We start from the raw sequence: 14,124 nt of genomic DNA, 5'->3' as shown, positions 1-14,124 counted from the left end.
TTTCTCTAGTTTAGTCTGGTTATTACTCATTAGCTACTATCCCCATACGCAGATAAAATTAAGAGTAAGCCAGACAGTAGCAATGGATTTTTTTTTTTTTTATTACCGCCCGACTTTAGTAGTTATGTAAACATTCAGCATAATATGACGTAGGGAAATGAATTACATTAAGGTAGTAGGATTTCATATCAACATTGAAACATCGTAAGTTAAAGAAAAGTATATGATAACAAATATCATATTTGAAAATATTTTCGTCTTAAACTACTTGCGACTACATTTACTTCAAAATTGAGTTTCTCGATGGCACAGTATGGGCGCGGCCATAAGAAAAAGTCAATATGAATGGTCGGGATTCGAACCTAAGGCCATCCAAGTAGAAATCCCTTACATTAAACATTCATGTAACAGACAACGACTCAAAGTATTTGCCACTCTCTTATCATATAGTTCTATCAAATATAACTTAATGAACACAATAAAAATAAATTTTACTGACTTACAAAGTGTTCCTGAACAAAGGGAAGTTCATTATACACCCTACAACTAAGCTAAAAGAGGTCTGTGTGCCATATGAACGGCGCATACACCGAGTCAACGTTTGGAATATCCCATTCTAGTAGGTAAAGGAAAAGTATGTGACAGGCTTCGTAGAGTTCTCCGTGGCTAAGTGGATAAAGTCATAGATCGATATCTAAAAGGCTCGTGGTTCAAAACCCGGCTCGGAAGCTCAAGATTTTTTAAATTCTTAATTCTCCAGATGGTAAGATCCTTCTCTCCTTTCGTAATCATCTGATGCTCTAAAAAGAATTCTCCATCTTAATTCAACAACTGCCTAATGTGATCCTCGCAGTTCGGAACCTTTCCTTCTTATGTTTCACAAAGTCACAATTTTCATCATAATACGGATGCTGTCCGATCAATTTTCTCCAATTCTAAACTTAAATAGATAAATCATTCCTTACTGTCTCCATATTTGACTGTTTTTCTCTCAATGTCGCCCATGAACTCTTATGGTTTGGGATCAAACCTTCGACTCTTGAAACCAAATGTAAGCGCTCTAACAATGTGCTATTGTAACTACATAGGTTTGTTGTTAAAAGCAGCGTCATTTTAGATTTTGCCCTGGTCCAGGGAGGGGCGGATATTCTCCGCCGACATAATAGTTTCATTTTTTTTATTAGTAAAAAATGAAATGAAATCTTTGTTTTCCGTCCCACGATTATGCGGGGAGGATAAAGGAGACGGTGGCGATTAGTAATGAAAAAATGATGGAATGATAAAGTGGGAGAAAACGGGAGAACTACTCACGCTCACGGTGTTTGGCTATCACAAAGTTTACTTGGCGCGAGCTGGGATCGACCTTTCTTTTATTATATTACTACACATTTGATCCAACAATATGTATTTCTCAAGCTCAAGAGAGGGGGCAATTACTGTCCTGCCCAAATGACGCCAACTGGAACATTTGCTTGCAATTACTGACAAGAAATGAATAACACTCATTTCTGTCAGGAGTTTTTAGAGCTCTGCGCCCGCATTACAGACTTCGGGAAGCACAAAACCTACTGCCATGGTTAACAATTTCCATAGAATTCACAAGGAGCATCTTCCTAGGTTGATGTGATATGCAGCCTTTGAAGAAGGGAAAGAATACAAATAAGGGTGTTTACTAACCTATGGGAACATTTTGTGATGTTTTGTTTTATTCAGGCTTTAGAGAGGCATTTCAGAACAAACGAATAAAAGAGACTGTTTTAGAGCGAAACCTTGTAAACTGGTTCCTGTTATTTCCATCTGTATGGAAAGAGTACATTACGTCACACATCGCTTTAGACAACGAGAGGTGGAGGAAGGGGTGAGTTGGGTTAAATACCGGAAGTAACTAGTCGATGAGAAGTGTATTTCGGAATGCATAAGCACACGGCGCAAGAGTTTGTTCCTAAGTTGGACTTAATTTTTTTGTAATATTTTCTATTCTTCGAACTGTTTATGGCAACATGCAAGAGCTGTTTACGAGTAACAAAAGGCGACAATTTACCTAAACTACCTCAAGTATCATTGGATCGATCTGTAATAAATACCGGGGATTAAACTCCATGATTTGTTCCTCGACATGTTCACTTCCTGAGGAGGGTGAATTATGATGCATAGTCATATTGATGAAATAACCTAAATCTCCTATACTTCTTCATCACGGTTCTGGGGCCTACAAAGCAACCAGTGTCCCTGGATCGCCCTGTCAGCAAGCTGAGTCATGTCTCACAGCAGGAATATGAAAAACTTCAATGCAATAGGATCGCTTGCTGATAAATACTGACTGAGGAGACCGTCGTCCCACCGACAGAGGAGAGGAATCAACCTTAATTGGACTTTAATAAGGCGCACTCCCAGTTTTTTCTTTCAGAGCATCACACTGACCAGTACGACTGGATGCCACCAGAGTTTCCGGCTACAGTTAGCGGACTCCACGTCCGAACACCCTTCCCGGATAGTGTGCTTGCCGAGTGACGTCATTCCTCATACGATGACGGGCTAAATGGCCTTAGATGCCGAAAGTCCAGAAATCTAAATCCTAACCGATGCGAAACAAGGCAAAAACTATATTATTAATCAAAGCCAAACGAGACAAACAAACCAAAACAAACACAGAAACAAACAAAGGGATGCACAACACAAAAAAAAATCCGTAGGAATCCGAGGATCCATTTATCACATGCTCGATCCAATGCTGCAAGATGTAGCTTTGCCGTGATGGGAATAAATTGAACAAATCAACCTAGAAGACCAGACAGAGGCTACCGCAGCATAATGCAGGGAGATGGGAACGCCACTTTCCCGACGTCGGTCGGCCGTAGAATTGAGCACAAATGCATGTACACTCTAACATTTATAGCATTTGGAAATAAAGCGCATCAATAAGCTTGCAAAATGCATGCTTACATAAAACATTATTAGTATTATTATTATCCTATGATGCTGAAAGTGCTACACAAAACGTATAAATTACTATGGAAGTTTACATTTGTTCAACACTTTGCTATGTAAAAAAAAACAAAATCTAGAGAAAATGCTGATGTCCATATAGCATAAGCGCCGACGTGAATAAACACTGGAGGGGAACAGCTTTATTGCGTAATGGTTTCTGCTAATTTTTCCATATGTACAGTACGTATTTCCAATATTTGATGGATAAGACGACTTCCTTCACGTGTATTAATTTGTAAAAAATATGTAAAATTAAGATACAACTTTATCAAATGTTGATCTTTTCATTATAGTGAAGAAGCCCATTTGTAGTACTGGTTCCATACATACATTCTTCCATCCAGATTCAGGTTTAGAGAGAGCAAAGGAGAATTACTTTCCTACCGGAAAGACTCCACTGCGTTCAACAAGATCCCAGCGACTCTGAACTAGCAATCACACGTTGCGAAGGCAAGTGCTCTGGTCATCACCAGGGTTCGTGGCAATCGGAAATTCAGGCCCACATTTGGAAATAGCAAAGAAAAACCCCTCTCTCCGCCCTATATTATCATTTAAAATTGAAAGTGACTATCTTTGTGACTTCATAATTTTTGAACCACCCGACCGATATCGCTCGAATTTTCAACATAAATTACGTTCGGGCCTGGGAAGTTTGTATTATTTCACTTTGACGGTGCAACGTAGGGGTGGGAGAGGGATATATATAAAATAAAAATTAAAGTAACTATATTTGTGACTTAATAACTCTTGAACCACCAGACCAATTTCGATCATATTTTGTGCATAAATGAGGTTGGGGCCTGGGATGTTTTTTATCATTTCACTTTTACGGTGCAACTTAGGGCAGGGGGGAGAGGAGATATTTAAAAATGATCGAAAAACGATCAATATTAGTGTAGAATTTATAGTTTTCGGGGTCGCTGAGATGAACAGTGACACTTCCGATGATGTTTAAATCCCAATTAAACCCCGCAACTTGGGGGATGGTTGGTATATAAAAATGATCAAAAATGACCGATATTAGTGTCGAATTTATAGTTTTCGGAGATGAAATACGAAGTTGTGCATCGTTTTTTTTATTTCAACCCAGAGAAGCAGGTAATCTACGCTAGTATATAATAAATTTATCGAAAATCAGTTTAAATTTCGAAAAATTCACAATATTAGTTGTGACATTTGCTGTGGATGAGATAAAGACGTGATTTGTGTGATTCATTCCAATAATTAATTATTTTATCATTGCAGGTACAGAATGCCGAAAGTAGTGAAGTAAACTAATAATGTGTGGAATGAAATGTTCACACTTGAGGGGAGCTCAAAGTGCAAGTATAAACACAGCCCAACAGTGAAACAGTTGTAAAATTGAACGAACAAAATCCCATTTGAGTAAGGATAAAGTTTGTAAAAGAAAATAAGAAGTATCAAATACCCAATCTCAGCTGATAGAAAAGTTCTTAGAAGTATCTTCTGTGACAGAAGACTGGAACAAACTGCGTTACAGTTGAATAATAATAAGTAGGAACAAACTGATAAAATGGAACAAATCATTCAGTTTTGAAGTTGTAAAAGTTCAATTAAAGCAGTGGGAACTCAAGTAGATAATCACACATATCATATTCAGAAACTACAGGAAGAAGTCCAAATCCTCAAGGCGAAATTTAAAGCAGTTGATGGCAACCTTAATCCTGGTGTGAACGTAGCAGACACTAAATATAATGCATTTGAAACTCAGTTTTGTGAAGATTCTAAGCATACACAAAGATACTACCCCGGAATAGGAGATATGGATTCCATTTCTCAGAGTGTGAGCGTGAAGAAAGAGGACCGCAACAGGATATTGATGTTCATGTACAGCAGGATGTTCATACTTACGTAAATCCTAGGGAATTAAGAAGTTCAAAACCCATTTTAAATTTAGTGAGATTAGATCAATGACGAAATTTAGTGGTCGTGCTGATGACATACCAGCAAGCACGTTTCTAGTGAAATTCGAAGCTGAATGTGACTTGATAGGCATAAATAGGTCTAATTTGATTAAAATTTTACCACACGTTTTGTTAACGGCTTGTTCAGCTTGTTTTAAATCCATTAAAAATGGCCTCCGTAGTTATACAGATTTCAGAAATGCACATATAGCTAATTTCGAGAATAACTATGTCAGCCAATAGAGATGCTCTAATTAGGAATAGGATATTTGACCCTAAGTTAGACAAAAGCCTTACAGATTTTGTGATTTCGGTATATAATGATCGGTGATATCGATTTTTGCCACTTCCGGTCACAACAGAGGAAAAAAAAAAATAGTGCAGGTGGAAACTTGTTTGATTGCAGAAAATAGCTTCTCTCTATCTATTTTATCTATTTTGGTTTTTACTCTATAGCGTTAAAACCGGAAGTGGGTGATTTATGACATTTGAGGTTTGAATAGAGGGTTACGAGACAAAATGGTACTTGTTCCTAGAACGCAAAATTGGTTCCAAAAATAGTATCTCGCTACCTTTTATCGGTTTCGCTCTATGTAAATCAATATTGAAACCGGAAGTTGTAATGGATTTCTATCACTTCCTGTTTTAGTAGAGTTAAGGTTGGAGATAAAATGTATTCTTCGGACGCTTAATCGACTGCAGGAAACCCTTCTTGCTATCTATTACCGTTTTTGCTCTATAGTGATCAACGCTGAAACCGGAAATAGTCGATTTCTACCACTTCCGGTTTGGAACTCACCTCCACCAACAAACTCTATTTTTAACTTTTGACTCTCTACATCCCGGCCAAAATTGATGGTGATCAATCACGTAGTTCTAAAGATTTTTTTTGTCTCCCACGCCGACGGACGGATAAACAAATCGAATAATTATATATACACAGGAGTTTTGAAACTAAACTCCTTAAAATTTATTGTGCATTATTTTTGAAATGATCCTCGTACCAATGCTGTATTTTCCACTGACCGAAGCAACTGTCGATATGAGTTTAAAATTGAAATTTTAGTAAGCATCCCACGGGTGTATTTGTAACCTAATTCGAGACTATGCTTTCACGGAATCGAACCTGGCACTAAAGGCGAGCATGTTAACCCATTCGACTACTCAGGGGGTCTAGCAATACACGCAACAGAATATCTACATACAAACTTAATTACTCACTCAAATCAATACTTAATGAGAATTGTTAGTAATATAATGTAGAAATGAGCAACCTTACCCTGATCCGCACTATTATCGTAACCATCCCTGTAGGGTCCACCATCGACCACATTTGAATGCTCACCAGAGGGAGTCTCACTGCGGTGTCGAGTCCTTCGTCGTCGGCGCCGACGCCTTGTACGAGAGCCCTCCACACTGGACACGGATTCTACAACGGAAAAGGACAAACAAAAAAACACATTTCTCAACAAATTCGAAAATAATAATTCACGATATTAACTACGCAGATAAAACTGAGCTTCGGAATGGTTCACAAACTTGCCTCTGGTGCGCGTGGGTTATAGGTTCGATTCACAGCGGGAGCCAAATTTACATTAGTTGATGTGGTGTAATAGTGGAACGCACAGCGAAATAAAGGAAGCACACAGAAGTGTGGCAAACGATCTTGTCTTCGAACGTACGTCTTGCAAAATCCCTGTACTATTACTTTTCTTAAAAAGCCTTTAAATCCGTGTAAAAACTTTATAAAGCTACGGTACAATTTTTTCTTTCTTTCATTTTTTTCAAGGATTTTTTCAAGGATACAATAACTAGACTTAAACGTTCATCAGCCTCAAAGAACATTTTTGGCTTCAAATTAGTAAAAATAAAATGAGATTTATTGAGAAATTCGACCCAAACGTAGTAAACCATAATGTATTTTTTATGTATAATTAAGAAATGAATAAAACATTAACTAATTCACTAAAGAGTATCTTGTACACACTAAAGAAGTATGCAAAGATATTATAAGATTATTTATTTCCCTCGGTAATATTAAAAAGAGTATAAAACTAATAATTGTTGAACTGGTTAATACTCTTAAGGGTGAGAACGGTAAGATTTTCAGACAAATAAGCTTTGAAGATTGTTTTTCCGATTGAGTGTGCTAGCAAAATAATGAGGAATTTATACTTCATGTATCATTAACAAGTCATCTATGTCACCAGCACTATGTCAAGTTGCTGTAGAAATTAACTAAAATTCGCTATATACAAATTCTAATTTTTTTTTTTAAAAAAAAAAGAAAAGGCAAATGCCTTAGTCTTTGCGACACGCTGATCTCAATAACAAACTGTCACGCTAATATATGTCGGTATCTGCACTGCTGCTTGCCTGTATAACGAATTCGGTGAATCATTGCATAAATATGATATTGAGTTTGGAGTGTTCGGTGGGCTAATTAATATACATAAATAAAATCAAATAAAACTACAAATAAGGCGACATTTAAAAAATAAATAAATACAGGAAATAAAGGGATCCTTTTCTTTTATTAGGAACTCACTAAGTTTGTTAGAAGTACCTAGGAATGACCACGGATTGTCATTGCGTAACGAATACAAGACACTCACGATATAAAACTCTTCTTGGTGTTAGTATATTATATATATATATATATATATATATATATATATATAGCAACTGCATCATCTGACGAATGAGTAAGACTTGTACGCCAAATACTTAAAATTTCATTCTTCATGGACTGCGGCACAATAGCACATATTATATCAGCTGAAAAGTACCTGTGAAATGGCCCGAAGAACATAAAGGTGCTTGCTGTCATAGGCGTATCTGACACACCAAAGCTGACATCCCGAACAGTACTGTTTTTAAGAAGTTTCTGAATCATTATCATAGTGACTATACGAACTGTACGCTCACTGAAGAACTTCATACATGAGGGTATTTCCAAAAGTTTCCGTTCTGACAATAATTCGTTCACAGTATCCATCTATCCGTTCACAGTGTGCCATCTATGGAAGAAATAATGTATCAGTTCCAACCGTCTAGCTGGGTCTGTTCGTTGGAGACAGCCATTTGAATTAGCCACTGTGCGTTGAGCTCGCATCCTGCATGACAATGCTCCAGTCCATACGCTGTTGTAGTGTTGCACTTTCAACAGTCTACTGCAACAGTTCAATCAGTCAATGTGCGTTGAGCTTGCATACTGCATGGCAATGCTCCAGTCAACATGGCTATTGTTGCTCTGTTGCACTTTCAACAGTCTAGCTGCAACAGTTCAATCAGTCAATGTACTACCATGAGCAAAATAAATGACGCGTCTCTTTATTTTGAAGTTTTTTAAAAATATCTCCGTTTTCTTTATATGTTCGAAATTTCGGAAGGTTTCCCCAGCAGGACAGGTTAATAACAAACCCGTTTTTAATATTTGCGTTAGATATTAGCTTAAAATAAAGAAATTAGAAGCAAAAAACATTAAATCGACAGAAATCTCGAGAATTACCAACTCTGCTAAAGTGGGAAATTTTTAAGAACACGAGGGAATTCTGCATTTCAACACGAAGCAGCGACATCTATGTCATTGAGAGAAATGTGGATTAAATCTACAAACTAAACTTTTAACGAATATTTCTAGTATGTCTTATTATATGCATTATCTGCAAACTCCAAATATATGAATATATGCTAAGTATTAACATAAAGATAGAGCAAATAGTGGAAATTATCTATGGAAAAGGACGAATTGGTAGGACGATCGTAATGAAATATCGTCTTTACCGGAACAGGCTTAGTTCACGTAAAAAAACAAATAGCTCAGTTAGTTAAAGCAACGAGTCTGTATGCTGAAGGTAGCGGGTTCGATCCCGTGGAAGTGCCGTTATCATTTTTATCACTACACTACGGTTATTTTATTTATTTTTTTATTTGGGAAAGAATCAAATTGTAACGTATGTGTAAAACTCATGACGATACCAAAAAAAGAAAAAATGCTGTTGTCGCACTTGTATTAGCGTCCCTAATTTTGTTTGCAAACAGTTTCGTAATTATTTCCCCTGTGCTCACTGCTCACCATATGCTCGCTGGCGCATAACGAATGTTTCCCAGTAAATGTTAATTCTAATTTGGAGAATTTTATAAAGTTTCACAATATTTCTGACTAGATAGTCTTCTATCTACGTGTTTGGATATTTTGATAACAGATTTCCCTATTAAATGTTTAATTTTCCCTAGATGTTTAATTACGGAAAAGTTTTACAAGTATTTGTATTGAATTGATATTGTTTTGAATTTACTACATAAGGTAAGTAGACCGAAGCAGGAGAACTCAAGTAATTGATATTCTACGTAAAAGCAACCTATTGTAGAATGATGATGCTTCTTACCTTCAGCACATAATCTTTACGTTAGAGAGTCAGACAGAGAAAAATCCTGGTCTTTCCTCCTCTATGATCACCCATCTTAAACCTCTACATATCATTGTTCGTCTCACAAAATTTCGGTGCTCCAAAAACATTCAAATAATAATAATAATAATAATAATAATAATAATAATAATAATCATCATCCTGAATATGCCATCCTTACATAATGTAGGATATCTTAGTTTCCTAGTTTAAATCTTAAATATCTTAGTTTAAAATGCTTTCTTTAGTACTTATTTGAGCAACCATGTAGGAGGGGGTACGACTTTTTATTTTTCCCCTCTCATTTCAGTAGCCTTCCAACAGAAAGTAATTTTTGATAAGCAGGACAGACAAAATGAATAAGAAATATATTTACAGCATCCTCTCCCCTTTCATGATTGGAATATTACGTAATATTTTTTATTCTACGAAAGATGGCCCTGTGCGGTTAGGGGTAGGTAACTAAAAAAATACCTAATATATAGCGCCCCTTGATTGTAATATTACCGCTTCTTTATTTGTACGAGGGAGCCCCTACACAATCAAGGGTGACAAAAAGAATAGGAAGAGTGTCTATTGATTCCAGTGGTGGATCCAGCACGAACTCCTGGGGGAGGGGAGGGGAAGTGAAACATTCTTTTGATGATGTGAAGCTGTCACAAATTACCACTTAACTAAACTAAACAATAGTGGGGGGAACCGGAACCCAGTCAGTTTAAATTGATGTAAAAGTTTAATTTTTGCTTCATATTAAAGTTTTGGTTTCAAATGAGAATTTCAGTCCAAGTGGTCAATGATCAAATCTCGTGGGGCTCTTCAGTGTAGGCTAATACGGCCCCCTTATGAGAAAAGGCAAAATTATTAACATGTTTATAACTTTCGAATTTTTCGTCTATTTTAAAGAAATATTTTGCTTCGTATTAAAGTGTTGGTTCCAAATGACAAATTCAGTCCGAGTGGACAATGATCAAATCTCCGGGGGGGTCTTCAGTATAGGGGGCTACGGCTCCCTTATGGGAAACGGCAAAAATATGAAAATGCTTATAACTTCCGAATTTTCCGTCTATTTTAAAGAAATTATTGGCTTCATATTAAAGTCTTGGCTTCAAATGACAATTTCAGTCCGTGTGGACAATGATCAAATCTCGGAGGGCTCTTCGGTGTAGGGGTTTCGGCTTCTTTATGGGACAAGATTCACGTAGTTGATATTGCAAAATTGTTTTGTATATATAAGTGGAAACTTGCACCATTTGGTTAATTTTACCTCTTATGTTTTGCAGATTCATATTCCAAGCAATAGTTACTTCGCAGAGCTAAAAGAAGGCACTTACTAGTTTCATTAAAATGAAATGTCTTTTATGAGAGGAGCAGACGAACGAACAGGCACCCAAACGTTGGTTGAGTCGTACGGTTGAAACTCGTTAAGCTCGTTTCAATTATTATTATTATTATTATTATTATTATTAATAATAATAATAATAATAATAAAGCATTGCAGGGACCTTTGGTGCAGGGGGTCCGTGGCTCGATTCCACTTCGTGCCAAGTGAAATTTGAGGTGGACAAATATCGTGTGCATGGGTATGTGTTTTCTTGAGATTTTCCATTTTCCTCCCACTTTCTTCATTTCACCATTTCATTCATCATCATTCTCCCTTAGCGTAGGTGCATAATCGTCCAACGTTAAACTAGATATTGCAATTTCAATAATAATAATAATAATAATAATAATAATAATAATTAATTCAACTGAAAGGACTGTAATTTATGTGGACAGCAATTATCATAAATATGCAACCATTATAAAAACAATGCTTTGAGTAGAAAGATAATCCTTCCCAAGTGTTAACGAATGCGCACGAGATAAGACATGTCTCGAGAAAGAGACAAGACGCGCTTTGTGACATCCAAGATAATACGAGGCAAATGTTTTGGACACGAGATAGATTGTAAAATGTCTCGTCTTGTCTGGAATGTCTCGAAAACAAAAGTCTAAGTTTTAAAATTATTTTTCAAGATCTATTCTCTCAGAAGTAGTTCTCTGCCTTAAAATTAATAACGACATTTGTGATTTAAAAAAAGATAAACAATGCCTAAAATTAATAGTTAACTTTTCGAAAAGAAGGGTGAACCTGAAAGATGTCCACAAACTTCGGGAGGTGATTCGTGACATCAAAAGGAGACAAATGGTCCTGTTGCAGTTTTCGAATTTAGCTTCGTTGTCGAGATACAGGGTTGCCAACTGGTCGTGTTTGAGAAACTCACTGGGAATAAATTCAAGTCCAAGAATAAACTACTACTCATATATTTTTCAGGTCAATTGACTTATACCATGTTGTAAGGTCAAATATTTATTTATGAAGTGTGTACAAAATTCGCCAGGGTCTTTTCTGAGAAAATCGTCGAGAAAAAGTCACCTCCAAGAATAAACTACCCCTCGTAAATTTTTCTAAGAGAAATATCTGATACTGCAATATAGGGTTGTTAATTAAATATTGATTAATGAAAAATAAACAAAATTGTTAAAACCATTTTTGAGAAAATAGCGTTTTTCGATTTTCGGCTGTTTGTAAACCACACTTATTTTAGGTGGTAGGAAAAAATGGAAAAGCTCCTGTAAGAATACTAAGTAAACCCTAAGTTTAAAATTTGGTGTAGATAAGTTGAACGGTATGGCCTCTAGGCGAGTGCATATAAAAGTGTGCCGAACGGACGAACCGGAAGGACGGGTGTTGAAAAGTCACATTTTCGGTACGTAGACGCCATGAAACATGTAAATCCGTTGAAATCTGAATTTGATATTATTTTCACAATCACTATATTTTCTTCTCTCTTTTGTCGTTCGAAAAAGAAAAGCCTGAGTTTACCACAAAAAGCTAGGGAGTTTCTCAAAAAATATTCAATTACAGGGCCACCGCACTAAACTTTTTCAATTCAATTTCTTAACTGTGTTAGGCCGCAGTTGTTACTGAAGTGTGTATTTGGATAATACGAATAAAATTATCGTATTATTCAAATACATCGAATGTCAGATTATCGAATAAAAAACTTCGATTGAAGAAAATCCATACTACAAAACTAGCTCACACTTTGAGCACATTTTCATTAGACATATAATAGACCAATTAATGCAATCATTGTTTATGAAATATGAAAAAAATCAAATGAGTCACTTTGGAAAAGTCGTTCAAAAAGAACACGTCAGGAGTAACCTACCTCTTGTGAATTGTTTCGAACAATGAGTTAAGATATACTTTTGGTTATTAATGAAATATTTATTTGCGAAATTTGAACAAAATCGCCTGTCGTTCGAGAAAATTGTCGGGGAAAAAACCTTGCCCCAAAAATAAACTATCCGTTGTAATTGTTTTTCATAGAAATGACTTATACTAAAATATAGGGTTATTAATGAAATACTTATTTATGAATTATCAATAAAATTGTCCGAGTAATTTTTGAGAAAATCGTGAGGGAAAAATAACTCCCCGAATAAACTATCTCTTGAGGATTCTTTCAGGGTAAGCGAGTTATTCCATATTACTAGGTTTTTAATGAAATATTTATTTCTGAGTACGAACAAAATTGCTTGACTCATTTTTGAGAAAACCGTGGAGGAAAAACACCCACAAGAGTAAACTACCCCTCGCATATTTTTTCAGGACAAACGAGTTTTGCCATATTGTTCGGTTATTAACGAAATATTTATTTTTGAAATATGAATAAACTCTTTTGAGTCGTTTTTGAGAAAATCGCCCAGACAACACTCTACCAAGAATAAACTACCCCTCGCATTTTTTTTAGGACAAACGAGTTATGCCATATTGATAAGTTATTAATGAAATCTTTATTTATGAAATATGAACGAAAACATTTGAGTCCATTTTGAGAAAATCACTGAGAAAAAACTCACCCCCTTAGTATAAACTACCCCTTGTAGATTTTTCTCAGATAAATGCCTTATACCACAAAATAGGGTTGCTAATTAAATATTGATTTATTAAAAAAAAGAAAACAAGATCGTTAGAGCCAGTTATGAGAAAATATCTTTTTTTTATTTTCATCGTACAGGAAACTACCCTTGTTTTGGGAGTAGGAGGGAAATAAAAAAAAAACTATAGGAAATACTATGAAAATCTTAAACTAAAATTTGGTGCAGATAAGTTGAACGGTATGGCTTCTAGGCGAGTGCACAGAAAAGTGTAGCGAACGGACGGACGAACTGATGGACATGTATCGAAAAAGAACTTTTTCGGTGTTAGGGGCTATAATACGTGTAAATTCGTTGAAATCTCAAATTTGATTTTTTTTGAACACAATACTTTCTTCTCTCATTTGTCACTTCAAAGTAAAAGGAACTCAGAACTACAGATAAAAGACACCTACTTTTACACATAGACATTTATTGATTTAAAACTGTTTTAGTTTGTGTCATTTCACTTCCAATTGAAAGGTTTTACAATGATTAACGGCATACCAATGACAAGACGGAAGTTTTCAGGAAGTAAATGCATTCAGAAGTCTAGACTGCATTACAGCCTGTTTTTATTTCTGCAATTGTTAACAGCTGTAATTTCGTCCAAACGCTACATGAAATAATTTTTGGTTGACGTCATTGTATTACTATTTTAGTATTGTTCTCTTCAGACTTGGTTGAAGTTTTGTCTTAACGGTTATACATTTTTTCTTTCTTATTTCATCGTTACACATAAGAACAAAATGTTATGGTGAGTGGATAGATTCGAACCTACGAACATTGAGTTTATATTCTTCCAACACTTTACCAATGGACCAAGCTTTGTC

The 14,124-nt window shown here is 35.8% G+C and overlaps 1 protein-coding gene across 5 annotated transcripts in view; it reads right to left on the bottom strand.

The window, feature by feature from the left end:
- Positions 1-14,124, bottom strand: part of Fmr1 (synaptic functional regulator FMR1) — a 242,821-nt gene that overhangs the window by 19,790 nt on the left and 208,907 nt on the right. For 4 of the 5 annotated variants that reach the window (XM_081756090.1, XM_081756093.1, XM_081756091.1 and 1 more), the window contains one exon: positions 6,193-6,342. The exons of the other annotated variant lie outside the window; for it this stretch is intronic. In XM_081756090.1, the coding sequence (XP_081612216.1) occupies positions 6,193-6,342 (150 nt within the window). The remainder of the gene's footprint in view (positions 1-6,192; positions 6,343-14,124) is intronic. 5 annotated transcript variants of the gene reach the window in all.

Source organism: Thermobia domestica, chromosome 4 (genome assembly GCF_964235325.1).
Source record: "Thermobia domestica chromosome 4, izTheDome1.hap1.1, whole genome shotgun sequence".
Classification (NCBI taxonomy): Eukaryota; Metazoa; Arthropoda; class Insecta; order Zygentoma; family Lepismatidae; genus Thermobia; species Thermobia domestica.
Note: the sequence above shows the minus strand (reverse complement) of the source record. Positions and strands in the feature narration are given on the sequence as shown.